The sequence below is a fragment of the Protopterus annectens genome, chromosome 12.part0 (genome assembly GCF_019279795.1).
Source record: "Protopterus annectens isolate FY-2018-M chromosome 12.part0, PAN1.0, whole genome shotgun sequence".
NCBI lineage: Eukaryota > Metazoa > Chordata > Ceratodontiformes > Protopteridae > Protopterus > Protopterus annectens.
The window spans coordinates 1,160,362,397-1,160,387,073 of record NC_056746.1 but is presented as its reverse complement, the minus strand read 5'-3'; the positions used below and the strand labels follow the sequence as shown (position 1 = coordinate 1,160,387,073).

Below are 24,677 nucleotides of genomic sequence, written 5' to 3'. Positions count from 1 at the left end.
ACTACTATCTCAGTAGAAACCCATACTAAACTCCTTGGCGTTATTGACGATCAGCTCAAATTTGACATACATATTCTACAGTCTATCAAAAAACACATCAAAAACTAGGTCTATTATATAGGAATAAAAAGTACTTGATGAAGGGCATGAAACGTTCACCAGCGCAATCTTTTCTACTGCCTATTGTATTGTACTCTGCACCCTATACTCACTAATCTCCAATCTAACCTCATGGCTAAACTTGAATCCACCTATAATAACATTGCTAGAGTTGCTGCTAATCTACTTTACCGCTCCAGTCATTGCACTGCCCTAAAAAATCTCTTGTGGCCAAGAAGTACATAACCAGCTCATACTTCCTCAACTCTACCTCACACACTCAATGCTAGCTAATCTGTTCCTCTGCCCTGCTCGCTCTACCTTAATCTCCCCCTATACCCCCAAACAGTGTCTCCTGTGTGTGGAGAAGTGACTAACCAGCAATGAACTCTTACTAAATCTGATAAAAACAAAACTACTTCTCTTCCTCCCTAAATTTCTACAGCATTGTAAAAACTCCTTTGTAGTAACATTCCTTAGTAACACTACTATCTCAGTAGAAACCCATACTAAACTCCTTGGCGTTATTGACGATCAGCTCAAATTTGACATACATATTCTACAGTCTATCAAAAAAAACACACCAAAAACTAGGTGTTATATAGGAATAAAAAGTACTTGATGAAGGACATGAAACGTTCACCAGCACAATCTTTTCTACTGCCTACTGTATTCTACTCTGCACCTATACTCACTAATCTCCAATCTAACCTCATGGCTAAACTTGAATCCACCTATAACAACATTACTAGAGTTGCTGCTAATCTACCTTACCGCTCCAGTCATTGCACTGCCCTAAAAAATCTCTTGTGGCCAAGAAGTACATAACCAGCTCATACTTCCTCAACTCTACCTCACGCACTCACTGCTTAGCTAATCTGTCCCTCTGCCCTGCTCGCTCTACCTTAGTCTCCCCCTATACCCCCAAACAGTGTCTCCAAAGTGCAGGCCAACGTCTCCTGGAAATCTATAAGCCCACAATGCAAATTGGTAAACTTCTATATAGTCAATCTGTTGCCTGCACTTGGAATAAACTTCCCCCAGACCTTAGAGCCATCTCTAACCGTCTCTGTTTTAAAAAACACTAAATGATGAAATGTTTAATACATGGACCTGCCCCTGCCCTACTCCATCCTGACCTATTCCTTCTCAGTTTCCTTTTCTCCTTTATCTCTATTAATACAATGTTACATTGTCTACACCCAACTTTCTAAGGCTGTAAATAACCTGTTTTCTCTCTGTCAAACAGATATAGTGAATTGTCACTTCATTTCTTAACTGGTTGATTATTTGCCAATGTAGTAAATACAACTCTTTAATTCACTTGTTAATAAGAAGGGAGGGGACTTTAAGAATTATTTAGAACAGAGAGAAACCCTTTGCCAAATAAAATTAAAGGCTGACAGAAATCCAGGGCTTAATGAAATAAGTATAAAGTGTTTTTTAAGGGATAGACGGTTGCATTTAAATAAATCATAATAAATTTTATATATGATCTTTATAAGCATATTTTATGTGTATATTTTAAGGAATTCATTTTTATATTTTCATTTGCATTTGCATTTTTAATTGGACAGGGGAATGAAAGAATTGCTTAGTTGGGTCGGGTTTGTTATAAAAGTTGTGGTTTGTTCATTGAACATTGTTTTGAAGAAGTCTAAGGATAAAAGCATCAACTAAAAGTTTGGTATGCTAATTCTATCATAGTTAAGTTTTTTCTGCCTTTGTTGTGCCATTTGGGTCCAGTATTACTTTTTGTTTTTTGTGGTTTTTGATACTGGTGTTGGTCGGAATTTGTGTTTATTATACCTCATCTAAAGTGCAGTTATTGTCAGTCAAACAGTACAATTTGTTCAATTCCTACATTCCCTTAAACCTCATTCCTCCAAAACATTATTCTTAATGTATTGTTCCCACAATTCCCTTTTTTGTGTGTGTAATTTACTCCTATCCTTTTTTAAAGATCCCACATCCAGTTCTTTTGTCGCTCTTACTATATTCACTATTTCTAGTGTGGTTGGTTTAGACTTCGATTTCCATTTTCTAGTAATTGCTTTTTTAGCAGCCGCCAGAATTAAACTCAGCAATGGCCTTACTATGTCTAGGCAATTCCAATTTTGTAATGCAGTTCAGAAAATCATTTCCTTAGTTACACCAATTTTTGTTCCCAATTACTTCTTTCTTCCCCATCACACATCCAACATTTGCAGTATACCTGAGGAAAAAATATTTGGAGTCTGCTTGGGGTATAAAAATACCTCTGCAAATTCTTCCAAGCAAAGATCCTAAATCATCTAGACTTGCATATTTGGGAGCCATATGGTACGCCGGTAACGTTACCTCACAGCAAGAGGTTCTCCCGTTCGATTCTCAGCTGCATGTCCTCCCCGCGGTTGGGTATCATTCGAAAGACATGCATGTGTAAATGGGCGTGCCTTCGTTGAATGTTGGGCGTCAAGCTGGCACCTCGGCGTTTCGTAAAAATTTTCTGCCAATCATTAGCGGACCGGAGTTCCGCTGTGGCGACCCCTTACCAGGAAAAGCCGAAAGACAAACAACAACAACAACAAATATTCTCCCATTGCTTCTTTGTGAATTGCTTGTCCAGTCTCTATATCCTTTCTAACAGCCTCTGATTGATTGCTATAGTTATTATGTAGTGTTTTATATGGCCTACTAATCCCTTTTTAACAGCAGCTTCTGTTCTAGATTTTACTAAAAATTCTACCAGTGCTGGTCTTTCACTTAGGACCCCCCAATTCCTTTCTCTTTGCCTGTAGTGTGATGTCAATCCTTGATAGGGAGGGAAATCTGTAGCCTGCAGTCCAAATGTATTATTGGCCTCTTCCCATCCCTCTGTAATTATTTGCTCCCAATATCTTGGTTCATTTTCACTAGTAAATTCCAGCCCCCTGTTGCCTATTCTGTGTACCCCTAATTGCAATTATCCCTATTGGCAGAATCTCCTTTCTGTATTCCCATGTTGGCTTAGTTCTTAGAATACTTTCAACTACTTTATGAATATAATATTCTGTATGGTTATTGTTATTCTCCTTAAGGCTGTATATCCAAAATCCTAGTCCCTCCATATTTGTTGAGCTTCTTCATCATCATCCTCTTCCACTCTGAATTATATATTTTTTGCTTGTGCTATGTATAGGAGCCTTAACTGTGTAGCTCTGAAATACCCCTTCAGATCAGGTAGTCTCAAACCACCATGTTCTATTGGAAGGATCAACTTATCTAACTTGATTCTTGCTCTTTTCCTCTCCCAGATGAAATTCTTCAACTCTTTATTAATTATTATCTACAACTTCTCCTCTGGTTTATAAAGTTATGCCTGACCTGCGTGTAAAACATCCTGCTATCCATATCCATAAAACAGAGATTCTAGTTTCTCATTTTTTTGTATTATCTTTTTGTTTAGTCTCTTCTCACATATCATTAGCTGCCATAACAGAAGCCTTTTTTTCATCCATCCTCCTAAGCACCTAATTTTACCATGTCCCTATAAATATGGGTATTGCTGAACCAATGTGTGTGTGGAGATAGTTTACAGCTGTTGTCTTTGTTCTGTTATCCTTAGATGTTCTTTTGCAGGAGTATCCTCCTTATTCTGATTCTGATGTGGATGATGCCAGACACTGTTTCTCAGGGGCCTTAGAAATCCTGTTCCCAAGACAGATGGGTGTTGGACATTATTCACCACGGTTACAGGTTTTTATTTCCATAATGCCCTTTTCAAGGCATGCCAGGCGTCCCTCCCCCAAAGAAGAGGCTCACAAGCCGTTTCTCAGTTACTCCAAAATGGGGGCCATTCAGCCAGTCAGTCCTGTATCAGAAAGCCTAGGATTTTTTATTCTGTCCTGTTCCGCCAAGAAGAGAAAGGAAAGGAACAGAGTCAATTTTGGATTTATCTCTCCTCAACACTTGTACTATTAAAGGTCAGACAAGACAGGCTTTTGCATTCCGAAAAGACTTAAAACTGTCTCAGAATGTTCCACAACACTGAAATGTCCTTTTCAGGTACAAAATTATATCATCTGCAAATAAACCAAATGTTTCTTGAGTACCATACCAATTATATCCTTGAATTTCTGAGTTCCTTATTTTCTTTGTAAATGGTTCTAAGTATAGCACAAATAACAAAGGGGAAAGAGGCCACCCCTGCTTGGCTCCTCTGCTGAAACAAGCAGAACTTATCTGAGAGGACCCATGCACACACACACTTTAATTTTCACCTCTGATCCTTCATATATCTCACTAATTAACCTTATTATTTTGTCAGGGAATACAAATGCTTCCATTGCCCTACTCTTAAAATACCAGCTTACTCTGTATCAAGACTCACCACCAACAGTGGTATTTTCTTATATTCTGATTCCCTGTGGGATCATTGTTCTGTTAGTGTTGTCAGAGGTTTGCCTGCCCTCCACAAAACGACATTCATCCATATCTGTTAGTGTTGTAAACACCTTTGCCATTGTAGACAAAAATCATTTTTAATCATGGTTTAGAATCAAAATAGGCCTATACGAAACTGGATCTGATGGGTCTTTATCATCTTTAGGTATTACAGCCACCACAGCTTTTTTCTGGGATGTTGATGGTGCTTCTCCGTATAAAATACTGTTAAACAAAAACTCTTCCCTCCTAGCTTCCAAACTTCCACAGGAATACCATCTATTCCGGGATATTTCCTGTAGATTGATTATACATCACCATTTCTCTCTCTTCTCCCCCTTTCCTAACCGTTAGTAACTGTGCCTCATCTACCTGTAACCTTGGCATATTTAATTATAAACATTTCCATTTGTGATTTTTCTTGATTTCCACAGTTGTCTGCTTTATACAGACTTTCATAAAATTTCCAAAATATGTCTAATACCGCGACAGGATCTCTGGCTTGCAACAACCCTTTCTACTTTCTGTTACCTGAGCTGTTGTGCCAAATGCTTTTGTTCTCTGGAGTTATCATCAAAACCAGTTGCTTAATAGCAATCTTTCTAAATTCTTGCATGTTATCGAGGTAGTCCCTTGTTTTCTCTTTAGCACTCTACAGTTCCACCTGTTCATGTTCTGTGAGATTCCCTATTCTGCAATACTTTAACTTTTGTCAGGCCCTCTAAATAATTATGATTTCTTAACCATACCTCTTTTTGTTTTATTTCCACCTTATTTTTAAATTCCATTTAATTTTATCCCACTCCCTAGCTATATTTTATGAAGAAATTTCTATCTTCCCTAATAACTCCGGAACAATTTCCATTACCCATTCCTTAAATTTCTCTCTGTTTAACAGATCAGTGGGGTAGTGCCAGTGTCTTGTTTTTATTCCATTTGCATTTTTATTTGTTATTATTATCACATGATCTGAAGTAGTTATTGGATGCGTATCAAAACTTTCAATTAAATGCAAATGTTCCTGTGGAATATAATTTATGTCTCGTCTAGCCCAGTTTGTACCTTCGGGTATAATGTGTTGAGCTGCTACTACTGAATTTGAATCTGCTATACCAATTATTTTCATAAATTTCTTCAAAAATGTACTATCTTTTATATTTTCTCTTCTAGGCCCATAACTGATACCTCACTCAATGTTTCCACCCATTTCAAAAAATTCTTCACTGAAGCCATTCTGGCCCTAGCTAACTCTCATTACTGTTCATCCTCCAACCAACCACCCAGTTACTATGCTACAAACGACAATACCTTCCATCCTGTCTCTACTGATACTATTAAGGTACTTTTTAAGAGACTAAAACCAACACCTTAGCCGCTGATAAACTCCCAGAGGAATTTTTGAAAATAGCTGCCGATGCCATCGCATACCCTGTCTCCATTCTTATCAGCCGTTCGATATCTGAAAACCTAGTTCCAGAGATCTGGAAAATTTCTCAAATTATTCCACTCCACAAAGGAGGTAACTCTAAAGAGTTAACCAGCTGTCGGCCTGTAGCAATACTACCACCTCTGTCCAAAATACTGGAGAGATGTATACACTCACAAATCATGGAATACCTCAACACCCACAACCTTCTTACAAACACTCAACATGGCTTCAGGCCCCATCACAGTACCACAACAGCCCTTATGTCTTTCACTAATATAGTAAACAACCACCGAAATAATGGCAGCTATGTCTTGGCTATCTTTCTTGACTTGTCCAAGGTATTTGATATGGTTAACCACAACAACCTCGTTAATTCCCTCTTAGAATTGAATATTAGCAAACCCACCATAACCTGGTTTCAAAGCTACTTATCAGGTAGACAGCAAGCAGTACAGTGGAGGCAAGAACTCTCTCTCCTTTATTACCAGTCAAACTGGGTGTTCCCCAAGGCTCCATCCTTGGTCCTTTACTTGTCTCTGTCTTCACTAACAACCTCCATACCTCTACTCTACATGCCTCAGTTATCCAGTATGCTGATGACTCAGCACTAATCTGTTACTCTCCTTCCCTCTAAGAACTGCAGTTACAAACACAGGCCTCTCTCCTTTCTGTAGAAGAATGGCTTACCAACTATCAACTAATACCAAACCTCAATAAAACCAAACTTCTGATATTCCAACCTACTAATCACTCTACTCCCATACCCACATTTACTATCACTTTTAACAATAAAACAACTCTCTCTCCTGTCACTCACACCAGACTTCTAGGAGTAGAGATAGACTGCAACATGAAATTTGACACTCACATTTCACTCACCATAAAAAAGTACTGTACAGAAATAACTCCTCACAAGCAACACCAAGGCTCAAATAGCACAAACGCATCTAATCTGTACTCTGCTATATGTTTCCCCAATCCTCACCAATCTTAGGAAATCAGATTTAACTAAACTTGCTGCCTGCTATAACAAAATTGCAAAGTTCGCATCCAGCAGCCCACATCAAGAGTACCACTGCCTAGCCCTTAAACAACTCAACTGGCTTGAACTTCCCCATCTTTGCCTTTACAACCAGATTATACTAAACCTTAAGATTCTATAGTACCCTGAAAAAATCCTGCATTACAAAACCTAATACATTCTTATTCCAGTGCTAGGGTCTTGCTCTCCAATAAGAAACCTCTGCTACAAGCCGCTAAAACCAACAACTCTGCAGGAGCCTTCTTGTATTCAAATTTTGTAGCTAAAAATGGAACACTTTGCCCACTAATATAACAGCCACATCATCTGTAGCTCATTTTAAAAAATCTCTAAAAACGCACCTACAAGCAAATTGGATCTGTGACTCCCCAGGTTAGTCTATTTTCGTCTCCTCCTTCTCACTTAGATAGTAGACTTCTCTGTGTCTTGCAAGTCATTTTCCTCGTACCTCTCTCTCTCGTCCCCTCAACAGTTACCTCTTCTAAGTATAGACACTTGGTGTATACTTTATATTATTATAATACTGTATTATACCAAATGTTATTCGGATTGTACAGTTTAAAGTGTTTCATCTTTGTACCTGTATAGTGAGCCGTTTTTCATCTTATTTTTGTTTGCTGTTATTATCCTTGCTTTCCTTCATGAACGCATAGCGTTATTCTGTACCTATGAAATTGTACTTGATAGTGTGTGTTATATGTGGATCTTACCTCTAGTTAATGTACAGTCCTAAGTATATTATCCTAGTTTTCTATAATGTAAAATGTATAGTGTTATTCTGTTATAGTGTTATCTTGTACCTATGAAATTGTACTTGTTAATCTGTTATATATGGAACTTTTCTCCCCAGGCCACCGCTGAAAAAGGACTTGTGTCCAGTTGGACTTTCCCGGTAACCAAATGTAAAATAAATACGTTACTACCCCAGAGGTATGCTTGTTATTGATGCATATTGAGACACTCCACCTGTAGTCCTTGTTAGTGCAGCTACTGGTCTAAAAGTGCTGAAGGCACTGAAACCTTGCACTAACTGGGTACGGCCCTGCCTCTTTAAACCATGTCTTAGTACCTGCACAGGTGCTTATATTCTCAAATGTGAGGAGGGCTTGGAGGGAGTGCCACATTTTCCACCAAAAGCAAAGTGAAAATCACTTGAAACACTAAATCCAGCCCCCAAAATAAAACTGCTTTCACCAGGAAAAAAATGTTTTAACTTACTTTTTACTGTTGTGGAAAAAGTTGTTAAAACTAACACTTCTGAGTAAAAGTTATGTGACAGTTCATTGCAAACACTTTTTCCTAACATATTTTATACTTGTTGCAGAAAAAGTTCAGTTTCTGGCACAATTTTAAAAAGTGGAAGTTTTTTTTTTTTCCTGGAAGGGAACTTACTTGCCCAACAGTGGAAAGTATTAACCAACTATTCATCCTCGAAAGCCCACAAGAGGACTGCAGGATATAACCCGTATAGCTAAGGCTACTGCAGCAGTGATTGGTACGATGAAACAAAGAAGTCACACTTTTCAAGATGGAAAAGATTCTCCATCTGGTGTCTTGCCAGAGACCAGGATTCAAGTTTATCTCAGTTTTCTGGTTCTTAACTGTCAGTTAGACCTTTGCTTAACAAGACTATCTTGAGCCTCTTTAAATGTGTATGTTTTCAGCTGTCTCAGCTTTCCAGTTAAGTTGTTCATAAAGGGAGATACTTCACTTGAGACCACCCAAAAGGGACGTTGCTCTAACACAAGACCAAATTATATATCAGAAAAATGCATGTTGGCATCCTTTGAACCATCTAGAAGACAGTATTTTGGTGGCTAACTCATGCTAGAAAAATCTCTAATTTACAACTCTTGATGTGCAAAGAACTGTTTTTTTTCACAAATTCAGGGTTACGCTTCATACTAACCCAACTTTCATGTCAAAGGTAGTGACTGAACTGTTTTTGAGTTAGGCTGTTCACCTCCCTGTGTTCTTCCCAAAACCCAAGAGAATGGGGAAAGAATGTTACATTGTTTTGATTTGCATAGGGAACTGATTTTATTTGGAGCAGAACTAAACAAATGTCTATACTAACTCTGAGATCACCTTACCTCAAAGAAAAGAGAATATTCCGAGAAATGCTCTTAGTATGTGCAATTCCGATTTTTCGACCTTTCAGTCTCCTCATTACAGGACCTCAATTTAGTTTATCCTAACATTTTAAATCGTTACCCTGATAACCCTGTCGTACCACAGATGTGAGTTGGTTGAGGCTAGGAAGGAGGAGATTAATCTTTCGAAGTCAGTCTGGCTGTTTGTCTCCTCTTGGCAGGGATGCCAGAAATGATAAGTAGAGCAGTAAATATATTCAAAAGTGTACAATTATAGTAATTTCCTAGCACAATTGTACTTTTTCCTCTTTCCCCTGATGTTCCACATCCTTGTAAGAGTGTTGTTGGAGACGTGTAACGAGGGGGGCAAACTGACTTGCAAAAAAATGGTATTCAGTGTTTTAACTGCAGTTTAGGTGGGTGTATCTTTCATAGGTGTAACCAAGCAGGACCATGTACACTAAAGTTGTTGGGGTGGTAGGGTCTTGCTTTTCCTTTAACTTGCTTCTTAACACAGGATTGTCTGGCACAGTATGTATGCAAGGAGTTGTGTTGCATCTTTTTGTGGTGGATCCCACTGCCATAGCTCAGACCATGATATAACAGAATGCACCAGCAAAAGGTGTAGAAGGCTGCCTGCCCTGAAGTACAGGAATGAGGGAAAATTCAGCTGTGTTCTGAACTGCAGATATCAGTAGAGTAAATCTTAACAGTTACCCAGTCCCAAAGCCAGAAAGCTTCCACAAAGATTGTTGATGGGGTTGAGATGTTGCCAACTGTGGTGTTTTTGCTAAAGTAGCCAGTATCCGAATAGGTGTAAGCCTGATTTTGATTTGTTTTGTTTTGAATTCTTGCATGAAAGGGTAGATTTCCCTGTTTCTTTTTTTCATGTGTTAGAATTGGAACATGCGGCCATATTGTATCATATCAGACACCTCTTTTTCGTCATACTGCTACTTACTAGCTTACTGGACAAAGTATCATCACCTTCTCTCAGAAAGAAGTTGTATTGTCTTCTATCTTATTTCTGCCGTAGCCAGACAATCAAAAACTTGTATCGACACCAAAGTAAAACAGAAGTATTGAATGGTCAACCACTAGAGAAGTATAAGACAAGTGTACCTCCTCCAGGATTTCTCTTGTGAATCACCAACATTTACCTGGATGAGAACTCCGCACAAAAAATTAAACTGATCAGGCTTCAGCCCACCAGTTAAGTATCTTTTTCTGAGGCAAGCCCTACAACTCCCCTAAACTTAACACTCACTGGCGCGAGCGCGCACACACACACACACACACACACACACACACACACACACACACGCACTTATATGTAGTCTATATATTGTCTCTATGGTCTCATAAACATGAAGGGAGGAATATCCTAAAATAGTCACTGCTGTAAACCTAAGAACGAACTAGCAGTGATGACCAGCAACAAACTGGCAAGTTCAGAGTGGGAGAGTCGAATATTTCTAGTGAAGTCCTCATAGAGGTGGAGCTCAAGAAAGTGCTAGTAAGCCTTCTGTAAGCTTTAACTGGTCAAATTGGGGAAAAAAGAAACCTGCAGTCATTCGGTTTGTTAGTTTAGACTGGTGTAATTCATTAGTCTACAGCACTGTTTCAGTTTGCCATTTTTAGTAATGTAATTTTATTGTTCAGTTAATTGTTTTATAAATGCATAGCAGACTTTGAGCCAAAAAAAAGGATAAGTGTTATTTGTAATTCAGTTTCATTTGTGATACTTCTGTTAAAGTGTTTACGGCCTATCTTCTGTTTCAGTGACCTGGATTTCTTACTTCCTGATATTGATTACTTGGAGATTCCTGCTGAGTGGTGGGATGCAAATGCTGACAAGTCCCTGCTGATAGGAGTATTTAAACATGGTAATTATTGTAAAATCTTAGTTCAATAATGTTGACATAAACTTCTGTGACCATGTTACTCTTTCCATCCAGTTATATTGCTTTTGTTTTTTTTTCCTTTTCTTTTTTTTTTTTGGCTGATAATCGTTAAAACAAGTATCCAAGTTTTGCAGTCATCTTTGCAATGTTAGAAGAGTGTTTCATGCTCATACATGGGAAATAGTTTTTCCTTTGTGATCTTCCCCTCCGTGGTGTAACCAAGCAGGACCATGTACACTAAAGTTGTTGGGATGGTAGAGTCTTGCTTTTCCTTTAACTTGCTTCTTAACACATATGATTGTATGCCTTCTCTCAGACCTGTATTCATGCTTGTACATGCCACCCAATGTTAGTTCCCGGTGCCTCTATCAAGTAGAGCCCCTGGAGTGATCCCCGGTCTTGGATCTAGCTCAGCGCCATACTCCAGACTTCAAATCCAGCTCTTGAGCTCCTCCCTCTATCTCTGTTGAGATTTCAGTGGTAAGTCTCACAAGCCATTAATAGGTCAGCCATTATTCAAGGTATGGTGCCACCTTTTACAATTACCTACTTTGCTTTGACGGATTTGTGAAGATGATGTGACATCAGGTAGTGGTAATGTGTGACACTTGTCTGGAAGAGGAATTAAAAGGGTTGAAAGCTGAAATGGGCTTTTAACGAACCAGGACAAAAACTGAAAATTGGTGAGAGATGAATATACAGAGGCAACATTTCACATTGAGGATCTGAAGGATATTATTTTGTAAACAGATGCTTTAAGTCACACTGTACTCTCAAAACATTGATAGTATTTGCCTAAAGCATTCACCTCTTTAATGTTTTATATCTGAGATGCTTTGTATACCTTTTTGAAAGATTTATATCATCAGAAAATGTGCTGTCTGGTAAATCATTATCTGCAGGCTTATTCTTCCAATTTACTGAGTGATGTGGATGATGCAGTTTTAAGTAGATATGGAGATCACTGGTGACTGGTTCTTTATAGGTGAGAAATTGCTACATATTTTGTAATTTGTACCTTTTTCTTTTCTCACTTTTGATCCCATTGGTCTTTCGCTTCTCATATTGCTTGTATATATGGGCAAGTGGGCCAGTGTTTTTTTAAACTGATATTGGTATTTAACTTCCTTGAGTCTCCCCCTGTCCTCTTTCCTATGGGCGAGCAGATTTTTTCTGCAGCAAAAAGTAGATTTTAATAAAGTCAGAAAGTTTTGTCACATTTACAAAAATGTAAATGTCACTGAAATTGGGTGCCTCCAGTCCTGAAGAATCAGCTCTTTTGTAGAAATAGCTACTGTCATGTAATGCAGCTTTTCATTCTCTAAGACTTAAGGGAAACAGTGGGATACCCTCAGTGTTCAGTTGTTTACTGGTAGCTTTAGGAGTTTCTGTAACAATAAAGTGTTTCTTTTCGTCATAGATGAATAACCTAAAGTGATATCATAACCTGGTTTTGCTGCATCCAAGCCAGCAGTCTTCTGATGAGTCATTCCTCCATTTATGTAGTACTTCCAGTGTTAATTATGCTGCTTACAGCTTTGTGTTGTATTACGCAATTTGTAACAGTCATTTGGTTTCTGGGATAAAATAAAAACAAAACTTTAAATTACTCAGGATTTCCCAGATGGCTGCATACTGATCAGCAGGTTGATTTGAGCTTTCTCAGTGTTAAAAGGGGGGTAAGTGAAACTGTCACTTTGGATAAAATTCAGGTACTGGCTATCAATTACACTGCCTGGATGCCAGCAAATACAAAATTTGGAGAATATAAAGAAAATCAGTCAGAAAAAGGGTGAGAGAAAATTCTGGCTGGGAAGAATCCCTCAGTTGTTCAGCAAAAATCATTTCAAATTTCAGGTTTTGTACAGGAGATGGTTTCCAGCAATTTAGAGGAAAATATATCAAAAACACCCAGAGGTGTTTAAAATAAGTGAAATACTGAAAGAATATAACAACAGAAGCAACAAAAGGATGGAACAAATAGTCATCCTTAACTAGCTATTCAGATGAACTGATGAAACTGCAAAAATCAGAGGATGAAATGAAGAAAAGGTTGGCTGAGCATGAGGCTTCTCAAGAAGAGGTATTTCAAAGAAAAAAAAAAAAAACAGAACATGCAGAGAAAATTAAAAGTTATGTACTCACCATAACTACGCATTTGTGGTGTCCATTTTCATTCTTCCTCAACACATGAGTTTGGATCCAATCCTTGGTTCTTAGGTGAGTACTAGGCAAATGGCCCTGGAGCCTTTACAAACTTAGCCCATAGAAGTGCCCTGGCATCGTGCCACCCGACGTTAGTTCCCAGTGTCTCTATCAAGGAGAGCCACTCGAGTGATCCCCGGTCTTGGATCTAACTCAGTGCCAGACTTCAGATCCAGCTCTTGAGCTCCTCCCTCTACCCATAATGCCTTAGTCCGTCCCCATTACCTCAGATCGAGTTTGTTGCCATAAGGCTTATATAGCTAGACAAAGACATGAATGGCTGACAGAAGAAGGAACGGCTCAAAATTGGAACTGCAAGTTCCAAAACACAGTCCATCAGGTTTCACCAGAAGATCGAAGAATGGAAGATGGATGGGAGGGAAGTTGAGAAAGAATGAAAATGGACAACATAGATGCCTGCTAGTTATGGTGAGTACATAACTTTTAAATCTGATGTTGTCCTTTTCATTCTTCTTCAACACATTGGGACAGAGTACCCAGCTGTGTTGCTATTGGGTGGCCCTGATGGAAGGATAATCCGGAGTACTGCAGAAGCAAAGGTGGTTCTGTTTCTAAATATAATATCCAGTTTGTAATGAGTAACAAAGATATGAACACTGGACCATATTGCTGCTGCGTAGATATCATCAATAGATGTTGTTGACCAAAAAGCAGATGAAGCAGCCATGGATCTGATTGAATGAGCCTTGGGTGGCTTGGGTAAGGCAATACCTTGTTGAGAATAGATCGAAGAAATACAGCCTGTAATCCATTTGGCTAAAGTGTCTTCAGTAACTGGGCACCCCAGTGTTTTTGGTGAAAAGGAAACAAATATTTTATCTGATTTTCTTATTTGTTTTGTCCTGTGAAGATAAAAATGTAGTTGTCTGTGTACATCAAGGAGATGATGCATGTACTCTCCTTTATTTGAAAAATTTGGAATGAAGAGTAGTAAGTGAATGGATTGATTAATGTTATTTTCAGAAGCTACTTTAAGTAAAAAGAAGGGTTTGTCCATAAGGTAACCCTGTCTTTATGGAAAATAATGTAAAGGGTCTTTGAGGAAAGAGCCTGGAATTCAGATATCCTCTTTGCAAAAGTAATGGCAACTAAGAAGACCATTTTCTAAGAAAGGAATTTTAGATCATTTTTAGTTGAATGTTCAAAAGGTTTAACAGTTAAAACTTGAAGCACAACGGTCAGATCCCAAGGAGGTGAAGGGTCCTGTATTGATCTGAGAAGAAAAATGCATTTTAGAAATGATCTGAAGTAGTTAACTTCATTTGATAATCAACCTGTGGGTTCCGGATCTGATACGGATCCAAGCCGGCAGCTTACCAAGCTAAAGATCCAAGCTCCGCCCCCATACCCATACTACCCTGCAACCTCCTTCCAATCCCCAGATCTCGTTTGCCGCGGCTTTGCCAGCAAGTGATTTCTGAGCTCCAAGAAGTTAGTTAGGTCTAAACTTGTTTTTTCGGTGGGTGTGTGTGTGCCCTTTTTGAGTGAATAACTACATATTCTTCCCCTTATTCTCTATTGGGTGTTTTTGGGTGCATAGTTTTTGACTTTTTTGTAGTTTAGAGAGTTGCTTAACTCCAGTTGTGTAGGCCCCCCTTCCCGCCCTTAGTGAGCATGTGCGTGTGTATCTGCCCCTGTCTTAGCTGTCTAAGCAGGTATGTCTGAAAGTCGGAAACCAACTTTCTCTAAGTGCACAGAGTGTGGCCATAAGTTATCCCTGGCTGATAGCCACACTCTGTGCGTAGTCTGTTTGGAGGTCCCCCATTTATCGACTGGCTGCAAAATTTGTGCAGCCTTTAACCCCTGGGCCCTGCGGGATCACAGGTCCAAGTTGATTCTTGCTGGTCTCTTACCCGCGGAATCGGCTACTTCTTCTGCTCCTCCATCTACTTCTTCAGCTACGGCTGTGCTGTTCAGCCTTCCAGCCCTCCCCCTCCCACCTCTTCACATGGAGAGAGAAAGAGAGGCCAAGAAAGACAGACATAAGGAAAAAGTAAGAGAGAGAGAAAAAGAGAGAGACCGAGACCAAGAGAAGGGTCGCAAGAGGCAGGCCGACTCGGATCCGTCAGCCCCTCCTGCCAAGGTGTTACTGTCTCCACAAAAAACTACAAGGCCGTCTTCCCCTTGGCTCTGTTCTCCATGTTTCTCCCCGGAGCCGGAGGAGGAGTCTCGGCCTGCTTCGAGGTTGTCCTCGCATCGACCCACCCGGCCGGTGTCGGTGGCATCCACGAGGTCTAGTAGGAGCCTCTCTGAAGCCAATATGGACTGGATGATGAGGAGGTTTCTGCAAACTCAATAGCAGATGGGAGGGAGTGTTGCTGGCTACCCCCCCCCCCCCCAGCCAGAGCAGAGAGTTCGGCCCCGACATTTGCCCCGATAGCTCCTTCTCCGATCCACCCTCTGGTTTCAGAGTCTATGGATCCGAGGAGCCCTGGAGTCAGGGAGTCTGCAACGATGATACCTCCTACCTCGACGCTGGATATGACTTCAAGCCTGTCCGATCCAAGCTCTCTGATGCCGAGATCTGGACGTCAGATCTGATAGGATGTGTGTCTTCGGCCTCGTTGTGGTCGGGGCATACTGTCTCCTTGGACCCGGCTATGCCAGCCTCGGCTCCAATCCCTTTGTCGGATCCATGGAGTATGGCTACCCACACCACCAGCTTTAGGGAAACCGGTTCCCCTTCGGCTTTTGACGTTGTGGAAAGGGATCTCTCTGGAGGATCGAGACCCCTCACTCTTTCCTCGGAGTCCGCCTTGCTCCCTCGCAACTGAGTTTGTCTTCCATCATCCAGTCCTCCCAGGGACAGCCTGTATCCGGTATGTCCCAGACAGTTCCCCTTGAGGAATATGAGATGGTTTGCGAGCCCTCCTTGGAGATTCCCCCCAAGGAGGTCCCTCGCAAATGCCTGTGCAAGAGGAGGCACATGGACACCCCTGAGTCCCTCATGGAAGATACTGACTTGGAGAAAGGGGAAGGTTCCGCCAGATCACCCCCCCGAAGACGTCTCCTTCGGAGACATTATGGAAATTCTTCGCCGGGGGGGGGGGGTTGGTCCATCCAAAAACCTACCTCGGACGAGTCAGTATTTCTGGAGGCATTCGATACAGGCCCATCTACCTCTTTGGTGTCCCCTCCCGGCCGACCCTCTGGTGGACCTTATCACTACCAGAGCCTGGAAGGAACCGGACACTGTGGAGCCAATACCCAAACGGCCCCATAAGGTATTGAGGCCTCCTGCAGACAAAGCCACTTGGAGTAAGGGTTCCCCAGTTGATGCCATGGTGGTGGCGGTGGCCACCATAAAGGAACACGCCCAGGAAAGTTCCTTGGTCCACCCCCCGGACATGGAGTCCAGGGCGATAGATCGTTTTGGAAAGCAGACTTTTGCTTCAGCTACCTTTGCTATAAGGGTGCTGAATTACATGGCCCATATAACCAGACTGCAGCGTGACCTTGTCAAGGAGTATGCTGAGTCCTCCTGGAGTCCATTTCGGCTGAGGATAAACAGACTTTCTCGGCGCGTATGGCCACTCTCAAATCTGTATCAAATGCGTCCATGCGTTTACTCTCTCATGCCACCGAGGGAGCTGCTAGGGTAGCCGGGTCCGGTATTGCCATGAGGCCTCATGCCTGGCTCCAGCTCTGCGATTTTTCAGAACCTTTCAGGATGTCATTCGCTAACGCCCCTTTTGACAGTTCAACCCTGTTCGGGAAGACCATCCGAGATACGCTTGTCCAGAGTGAGAAGGATGGGAAAACGCTGTCAGCCATCGGGATCCGCCTCTAACCCTCAAAGGTTCTTGTCCAGGAACCAGCGGGGGCAAAAGAAGCTGTGGTTCTTGAAATTTCAACATTTCCAGAACACTCAGGACTCCTCCTCCCCCAGAGGCAGAGGGGGACAAGGTGGACGCCGGCCCAGAGGCAGAGGAGGACTGAAAATTTCGGGTCATGGGAACCTTTTTCCAATCGACCCGCACCACAGCCCTGAGGGGTTGCCTGACTGCTCCTCTCTGGAGGCAGTCAGGGGGTGTTTCTCGAGGCACCTAGCCCAATGGGAGTCTGTCATGTCAGATCGCTGGGTGCTTCAAATAATATCCTGAGGTTATTCAGTTCCCTTCATAAACAACCCACCTTGTACAAGACGCCTCCCGGATGTCCCACCCCCTCAAAGGGAGGCGGCAGTTTTGGAGATAAGAAAGCTGCTAAAAAAAAAGCAATCCAGCCAGTGCCCCCAGACCAGTCTGGATCAGGCATCTATTCCAGGTTCTTTCTGGTGTCAAAAAAAGACGGGGGACTTAAGGCCAATTCTCGACCTGTCTGCGATGAACCTGTCCGTTGCCAAGGAAAAGTTCCGGATGGTCACTCTACAGTCCATCCTGCCCTTTTTGCAGGAGGAAGACTGGATGTGCTCGATAGACCTCAAGGATGCATACTACCATATTTAGATGGACAGGCGACCCAGGAGGTTCCTCTGCTTTCGGCTAGGAGCCAGTCTCACCACAGCCCCCAGGGTGTTTACCAAGGTCATGGCAGTTGTAGCGGCCCAGCTGAGGCTTCAGGGCATTCAGGTCTTTCCGTAACTAGACAACTGGCTTCTCACTGCCTCCACCAGGCATCAACTTGTACTAGCCAGGGATTTCTTCCTACAGTTATCTACCCGGCTGGGAATCACGAAAAATTTCAAAAGTCTTCCCTCCAACCTGTTCAAATTCTAGGTTTCATAGGAGCGAGAATAGACTGTCTTCAGACCAGGATATTTTTGACTCCAGATAGACTTCACAGCCTGGCTCTGTATCTTTTGGCACTCCTTCAGTCCCCTGCACCACCAGCGGAGTTAGTCCTGAGAGCCCTACAGTCCATGGCAACAGCTGTAAACCTCATTCCTTATGCTCATCTGCATATGAGAGTTTTACAGTGGACGTTACAGGTTCAGTGGTCTCTACTACATCAGTCTCTAGACTTTCCGATTCCTATGAGCAGAGTGTGCAAGAAGTCTCTCACGTGGTGGCTTCAGTCACAGGAATTGCGAGAAGGATGCCCTTTGTTGCACCTCCACCCCAAGCCACGGTGACCACGGGTGCCTCCCACTTAGGACGGGGGGGTGGTACTGCTCGGGCAGGACTGTCCAAGGCACGTGGACTCAGAGCAAGACCGTTCTGCATATAAATGTTCTAGAGATGAGAGCGGTTCTTTTAGCATTGCAGGCCCTTCATGCCTCTCTTCCTCTGGGAACTATTGCTATCCAGTCAGACATGTCAGTGGTCTGGTACATCAACAAACAGGGGGGGACCAGGTCTTATCCACTTTGTTGCGAGGCCATGAGAGTATGGGAATGGACGATCTCCGGCAACCATTTTCTGATAGCAGCGCACGTTCCGGGTCAGTCCAACATCTTGGCAGACAAATTGAGCAGGACTATCCTTTCGCCTTACGAGTGGTCTCTGAACCCTTATGTAGTGGACCAGATCTTCCTCAAGTGGGGTCAGCCTTGCTGCGATCTCTTCTTATCACCGTCCAATGCGAAGTGCAGCGAGTTTTTCACTCTAATTCCTCTGATGGGGGTAGCCCCCAGAGACGCTCTTGTCCATGCTTGGCCACCTGGTCTTCTTTATGCGTATCCCCCGCTTCCTCTCATGACAAAGTTTTTACAGAAAGCTCGTCAGTTGGGGAGCAGTGTTATCTTCATAGCACCATTCTGCCCTCGTCAAGTTTGGTTCCCTTGCCTGCAGTCTCATCTCCTAGTTCCACCCTGGATCTTGGATCCCATTCTGGATCTTATTCATCATCCCTCAGGAATTGCTCCCCCGGATCTGGACAGCCTCAAGCTCACAGCTTGTTTACTCCAGTTCCATTAGTTACTAGGGCTCCCGGTTTCTCTTCCCCAGTTAAATCCATCCTGATAGCGGCATATAAGTTTTCTACCAGGAAAGTATACAGTAGTAGGTGGAAACGTTTTTCCACTTGGGCTTCAGAGAGAAATTTGGATCCTTTTACCACTCCATTCCAGTGGTGTTAGACTTTTTGTCTCTTATTTTCCAACAAGGGGCTAGCTCTTCCACAGTGAAAGTACAGCTGGCGGCTGTTTCAAATTTTCATGTTGGGGAAAATTCGAGCTCCCTAGCTGCTGCCAGAATTTGCAAGACCTTTTTGAAAGGTACTTTTCTTCTGAGGCCTCCTATTAAGAATCCTTCGCCTCCTTGCGATCTGACTTTGGTCCTTCAGGCTTTGGTCGCGCCCCCATTCGAACCTGCAGCATCAGTTGACTTAAAATTCTTATCATGGAAAACGATCTTCCTGGTGGCTCAAAATAAAGGGGAATATAAACTTCATTTACTTGATGTGCACAGGCAGTTATGATTTTATTTGCATAGGTCCAAACCTTTCCGTAAATCTGATCAGCTTTTTGTTTCCTTTGCTAAACCATTTTTGGGAAAACCGGTTTCAAAAGTGACTATCACTAAATGGATTTCGCTTTGTATTTTGCAAGCTTATAGAGAACTTGGATTACCAGCCCCAGAAGGGTGTGCATGGCTCACTCTACACGTTCTGTGGCTACTTCAGCTGCATTCTGGTCTAGAGTTTCCCCAGACGATATCTGTTCGGCTGCTACCTGGGCTTCCTCTCACACCTTCATTACTCATTATAAACTAGATTTGGTGTCTAGAGGAAGGGCTTCCTTTGGCTCTGCAGTGCTCCTGAATATCCTTCCTTAAGGGCCTCCCAAAATTCGGGTAGCTGGGGACTCTGTCCAACAGGTTGATGACCATATGAAGTTAACTACTTCAGATAAAGAAGTTATGTATTCATCATAACGATGTTCTTCGTGTTTCACTGTTGCAGTCATTACATTTGGGTAATCCTGCTGGCAGGTTGCCCTCAGTCGGCCTGAATTCCAAAGTCCTGGGTCCTGCGTCGGCTGCTGTCGCCCCTTCGCTGACGTCAGGTCGTCAGGGGTATAAAAGAAGCAGCCAATGCCATTTTCTTTAGTCTTTCTTGCCGCGCGGTGCCCAAAGCAGAAGCAGTTCGCAAGTGACGGTCGGCTGACTCCTGAGATTTTCGTGTTCGAGTTTCAGATCTGAAGTCTTCAATAAAGCTAAGTACTCCGTTGGAGAAAGTTTTTTCTTGCTCCAGACTGATGTCAGAAAAAGTAAATAATTGTATTTCTTGTGGAAAGCAAATACCTCATAAGGACTTTCATTCTTACTGTATTCCTTGCCTAGGCCCGGATCACAACGTTTCTGGTTGTCGGTTTTGTGCTAGATTTAACCAACGCACTATTAAGCGTCGGTATGATTTTGCTTTAAACTATTTTGGGCACCGGTTTAATTATCCAGAAATGTAGTTTGATAGCCATCCGACTACCGGAGTTCACAATAAACGCAAAGAAAACGATACAAGTTCCATTTCCATACCCTGCCAAAGGCAAACGGCTGGCCAGATCTGCCAAAAAAATCAATGGGCAGAGGCACAAAAACAAGTCTCATCCCTCATGGACATGAGGGCCATTCAACAAGTACCAGAGCAAGAGCATGGACAAGTATTTTACTCAAGACTGTTCTTGGTACCCAGAAAGGACAAGGCCTGGAGACCAATACTGGACCTATCTATTCTGGACCCATTCCTGGATATACCAAAATTCAAGATGTTGATTTTGCAGCAGCTTCTGCCCATGCTGGGCAAGAATGCTTGGCTTGTGACTTTAGACCTAAAAGAGGCATATCTGCATGTCCCAATCAGACAGTTATGCAGACGATACCTCAGTTTCAAGGCTGGCTCAATGTATTACCAAATGTTCATCGTGCATACAGCTGCAGTCATAACAGATGGGTTCTCCTGCCGTCAGGCGGGTCCTCGGTCGGCCGAATTCCAAAGTATAGGTCCGGCGTCGGTTGTCGTTGCTTCTTCCCTGACGTCAGTGCGACAGGGGTATAAAGGAACCAGCCGACGCCATTTTCTTCAGTCTTTCTTGCCACGCGGTGCCCGAAGCAGAAGCAGTTCGCAAGTGCCGGTCAGCCAGCTCCTGAAATTACGAAATTAGGAAACCGAAGTCTTCTTAAAAGCTAAGTACCCCGTTGGGGAAACTTTTCTTGCCTCAGACTGATGTCAGACAAATCAGTTTCAAGGCTGGCTCAATGTATTACCAATTCTCTGCACTGCCCTTTGGCTTATCTACTGTGCCCAGGGTCTTTACAAAGTGCCTGGCAGCAGTAATTGCATTCTGCAGACAAAGAGGAATACAGATATATCCTTACTTGGACAACTGTCTAATTCAAGCAGAGAACAAGGACATTCTTCTACAGCATCTGGCGTTTGTGAAAAAACTTCTAACATGCCTAGGGTACACAGTCATCGAAAAGAAATAAAAACTAGTACCCTCTCAAGAGATATAATATTCCTGGGTGCAAGCTTAAATACAACTGCTCAGATGGCTTATCTCATGCCAGACAAACAAAGGCAACTGACTACCTATTTCAATATGTTGGCAACAAAGGCCCAGTTATCTGAAAGAAAAATTCTGCAAGCTTTGGGCTTCATGGCATCCTGCATCCTACTAATTCCATATGCAAGACTGCATATGAGGAAACTTCAATAGTACCTAAAAAGCGTTTGGGCTCAATATTGCCACAGCCTGGAAACAATGATTACTCTCATTCCCTGCCTGCAACAGGAGTTTCGATGGTGGGCAAAGGCTTGTCACCAAAACAAGGGATAGCCATTCACATTACCCCCAGCCAGGCAGACACTAACAACGGATGCATCAGATTATGCCTGGGGGGCCCACATGGCAGGAAGATGCATTCAGGGCACGTGGTCCTCAAACCAAATGCATCTACATATCAATCAAAAAGAGATGCTAACTGTTCAAAATGCCCTAACAGCCTTCAAGGACCTACTTCATCCGGGACAACTACTGATAAAGACAGACAACATCATGGTCATGCGGTATATAAACAAGCAGGGGGGCACACATTCTTACCCCCTTTGCAGACTAGTTATGACTTTGTGGGACACAGCAGTGACTTACCAAGTGCATCTGCAGGCACAATTCCTGCCAGGAAGGGAAAATATTCTGGCAGACGAACTAAGCAGAAACCTCATGGATCCCCACGAGTGGCAGCTGGATCCACAAGTCTTCAGCATGATAACAAGGAAATGGGGATGCCCGGACATAGATCTATTTGCCTCCCCTCACAACTACCAACTAAAAAGATTCTGCAGAAGGACTTATGGACAAGCATGGAAAGTGGACGCCCTATCTTTCAGCTGGAAAAACCTATCACTATATGCCTTTCCCCCACTGCCTCTCCTTCCCAAGGTACTCCTAAAGGTCAGACAGGAGAAGCCAAAGATGATACTGATTGCCCCAGACTGGCCCCGCCAGTACTGGTTTCCAGTCCTAAGGAACTTGTCTCATTGCCTGGCTTGGACCTTACCTCAAATACCTCATCTACTGTCCCAGCAAAACAATCAGATCCTGCACAGCCAACTCAGGACTTTAAACCTGGCAGCATCGCGGATAACGTAGTTATATAAAACACACCTCTCAGTAAAGCTGTGATGGATGTCATTTTGGAAACCAGAAGGCCTAGTACTAGAAAATCTTATGCTGGAAAATGGAAGAGATTCTGTGCTTGGAACCAGGCACAAGGAACTGATACAGCTGTGCCAAATATTCCTCAGATTTTGCAATACTTAACTGAGATGCTGGACAAAGGCCTATCTTTTTCATCTATTAAAATTCATGCCTCTGCCATTTCGGCTCATTACAATACAGAGCCACCAATCTTTTCTCATCCCTTATTAAAACGGTACCTCAGAGGAGCCAAAAATTTAAGGCCTCCAGAGGAGATCACCAATGCCTGCATGGGACCTCAACTATGTTTTTGAAAAACTCACCCTGCCTCCTTTTGAGCCAGCTTCTACAGCTGATTTAACATTTTTATCTTGGAAAACAGCTCTGCTCCTAGCTCCATGCTGCAGTACTGTTTATTTATTCATTCATTCATTCATTTATTTATTTATTTACTGGGATAGTCCACTGGGCCAAGCAGAGCCCATTTTCCTTGGAGGCTTGGGGAGAAAAGCTCCGAAAGAAACATATTTACAATATCTTAAGCACAAAGGATAAATATTGTTACAATGTTGAATATGTACAAAATAACAAAAACACATTGGATGAACTTATTACAAGGTATTTCAGTTACTGTTCACACTATTATGCTAAATGTTATCAGTCTAGCATTTAAGCCTGTTTTTCTACAGCTAGCAGAAAAAGCACCATATCGGGGAACGTTTTTCCATTTAAAAAGTAGCAGCTGTACTTTTATGTATTGTTGTGTATTGAAGTTGGGCATCCAACATGTTTATAGGGTTTGTCCACCTAGGAAAAGGTCAGTAAGCATGTTTGTGATAGACAAATCACTCGTAATGTTTTCCATCTAAGTATGTATTTTGTAAACACTAAAACGAGAAGCAGAAGAATTAAGACTAAATAAACTAAGAAAACTTCTAAGACCCTTTGTGAAAGGACACTGAACCTGCGATATTTAAGTGCTTTCATTCGTTATTTAGATGGTACAGATAGAAACCGTCACCAAACTTTTATGCAAAAAGTTTTAGCAGTATCAAAGGTCTAACAATTTGTTAATTTTTCAGCAATCATCTTTAGCTAAGTTTCTGTTTTATTTAAGGCTCTCTAGCAGCAGTTTCCATTGGTTAGTGTATTAGCTCTTGAGTATTAATCCTGATTGGTTACTGTACCACAGCCACTATTTGAATATGCACCCATACATCCAATGCCTTATGATTCACATCACTCTTCCTGATTAATTTACATTGGTTAATGTCAACAAATCATTTTAAAATGCTTTTGGTGGTTCTAGAATATCTAAATGTTTGTTATTTATTACCTGTGCCTCTCTTAATTTATGATTTTCTGGTGAAGTTCTGTTAAATAAAGAACAGAAGCGCTTAAGTATCGCAGGTCCAGTGTCCTTTCTCAAAGGCTCTTAGAAGTTTTTCTTAGTTTATTTAGTCTTAATTCTTCTGATTCTCAGTTTAGTGTTTATACCTCCAATTTGATCCATGGCACTGAACCAGGCTCCAATAGCCAGAACATTATTTGATTTAACAACTCACTCAGTGCCACCTGACTTAGCAAGCACCTTCCAATTACTTGCTGACATTGCAGCCAGAGCTCATAATCTGCTACTGGCATATAGCCAAATGATTCCTGCTAGGAATTATGACCACTACCAAGATGATGAAACCCAGCTTAGGGACAGCAGAACAACCAATAGAGCTCAGTGCCTTGATGAGTTACTGTCTGAAGAGACCAGTAACCCCTTCCTTTACTAAACCAGCGACACCTTCCCAGGAGAACCACAAGAGCCTCATTCAGGAGACACACAGTCTACCAGCTGTAGATCAATGATCTTCAAAGTGGAGAGAGTCCTCATTACTTTTAAAAAATACTG

The 24,677-nt window shown here is 42.1% G+C and overlaps 1 protein-coding gene across 3 annotated transcripts in view; it reads left to right on the top strand.

Moving 5' to 3' along the window:
- CHD6 (chromodomain helicase DNA binding protein 6) overlaps positions 1–24,677 on the top strand; it is a 2,211,516-nt gene that overhangs the window by 1,250,094 nt on the left and 936,745 nt on the right. For all 3 annotated transcript variants that reach the window (XM_044090190.1, XM_044090189.1, XM_044090188.1), the window contains one exon: positions 10,850–10,953. In XM_044090190.1, coding sequence (XP_043946125.1) covers positions 10,850–10,953 — 104 coding nt within the window. The remainder of the gene's footprint in view (positions 1–10,849; positions 10,954–24,677) is intronic.